The 1,772-nt window shown below is 39.5% G+C and overlaps 1 protein-coding gene across 1 annotated transcript in view; it reads right to left on the bottom strand.

The window, feature by feature from the left end:
- Window positions 1-632: 632 nt before the first annotated feature.
- Window positions 633-1,772, bottom strand: part of LOC106527084 (G-protein coupled receptor 20) — a 21,424-nt gene continuing 20,284 nt past the window's right edge. The window contains exons 6-7 of the mRNA XM_014021849.1: window positions 1,165-1,290; window positions 633-1,021 (exon numbers count right to left, since the gene is read on the bottom strand). Of these exons, the coding sequence (XP_013877303.1) occupies window positions 839-1,021; window positions 1,165-1,290 (309 nt within the window). The 3' untranslated portion in view covers window positions 633-838. The remainder of the gene's footprint in view (window positions 1,022-1,164; window positions 1,291-1,772) is intronic.

Genomic DNA, 1,772 nt, shown 5'->3' on the forward strand with positions numbered 1-1,772 from the left:
CAAAAGGACAACTGATATTACCAACTTTTAAAAACTGTCTATGGTGTATAATGATGTGATTGTGATGCTGTAATTCTGAGTGTTTTATGTGCTGCAGAACAGGAACCTGCTGTAAAACAGCAATTATGCTGAGTCAGGCTTGATTTTTAATGGTCTTTTCCTGCTGTATATAAAATCAACTTTTACATGGAGTTTATGCTTTAAACTAAATTTGCCATGGTCAAAATCAGATTTTGAAGCAAACCAAGTGTTTGCTGGAAACTAATTTTGAATGAGGAGGATGAATGTAGGGATTCAGTATCATAATTTAGAAGTTTATCATTTGTACTATAACCTCTACAAATCATAAATCACTCTTTATCATCCAGTTTACAGTTTAAACAATAAAGAGGCACAAGTGTGAAGTGAAAAAAAAAGCATTCAAAAATCTTTTTTAAGAGTTTAGATGTAGACAAAATGTTTCTTGTCATTGCTCAAGTATAACAGCAGTTTATTTTTTGCTGCATAGCTGAGTTCCTTCTGGTTAAATGGTTATCCATCCATCCATCCATTTTCTGTACACGCTTCTTCCTTTTCAGGGTTGCGTGGGTCACTGGTGCCCATATCCAGCAGTCACAGTGCGAGGGGCGGGGTACACCCTGGACAGGTCGCAAGTCGCAAGTCCATCACAATACTAAATGGTTAGTATTCTTAAATAATAAAAATGGCTTTACTGGACCATTCCCAGCTGAAATTGCTGTCCCAGTTTGCAACAAATCTAGTGAGGATTTTCCTGTCACCAGTAAAATCACAGTGTCTCCGTAACTTTCAGGGCTATGCACTGTTTCCATAAACAGCTTCACAGCGTGCAATCCTTCCCCACATCGTCTTTTTGCTGTGGATTGGGAATCTTGGTCATGGTAATTAGAATATTAGTGACGACGTTGGCTCCGCCTCCTGAGGCCTTGGAGCTGTGCTGCATACTGACGTTGTCACCRCTGGTCTCCGGCTCTGCACGACGGAAAAGATGTCTCATGGTGGCCTGTGGGCAGCAGTWGTGGTAAACAAGTAACTAATAAAGTGACTGAAAAGGTGATGAATGGACAAATGATGCTCTAGATGTGGGGGGGACAGAGAGGACAATGTTCAGKATGAGACAGCCAAACATTCAGGAGGGAAACTTACCTTGAAATTATTTGTTACAAAACAGTAGACAACAGGATCCATACAGCTGTTCAAACTGCTCAGAGTGACCGTTAAATGGTATACGATCACATGATGGGGCATGTCTGGGTAGAAATACACCAAAACCTGCAACACAAAAAGACCAATCATTCTGTCATGGAGTGACGTGTGAGGAGCCCAATGCAGGTGAGCAGGAGGCTCAGCTTCTGGAAAACTCTGACGACTCCAACAGGGCCTGTCAAAGTGTCCACAGTAAAAAAAAAAAAAAATACAAGAAATCTGGTCTCAAAACTCCAAAACAACTGCGCCTTCAACACGTCGAACTCTGGAAGTCTGCAATAGTTCCACATGTAGGAGAGACCGGGGACGGTTGCAACACATTTTGCATTTGACTCTGTTACTCAGAGATGGTTTGAATTAGACAAACCAAATTTTAATACAATAAACTTACATCTGTCTGTTAATTGTTAAAACCATTTATAGGTGATTAAAGCATGTACATTCTTCACTATTTGCATTTCAGTTGCAACATTGCTTGGGGGTGGTTACAACATATTAATACAATATATTTCACTGAAAATAAGTTTTATTATTTTTATATTTATATT

This window comes from Austrofundulus limnaeus, unplaced genomic scaffold, assembly GCF_001266775.1.
Source record: "Austrofundulus limnaeus strain Quisiro unplaced genomic scaffold, Austrofundulus_limnaeus-1.0 Scaffold308, whole genome shotgun sequence".
In the NCBI taxonomy this organism is placed as follows: domain Eukaryota; kingdom Metazoa; phylum Chordata; class Actinopteri; order Cyprinodontiformes; family Rivulidae; genus Austrofundulus; species Austrofundulus limnaeus.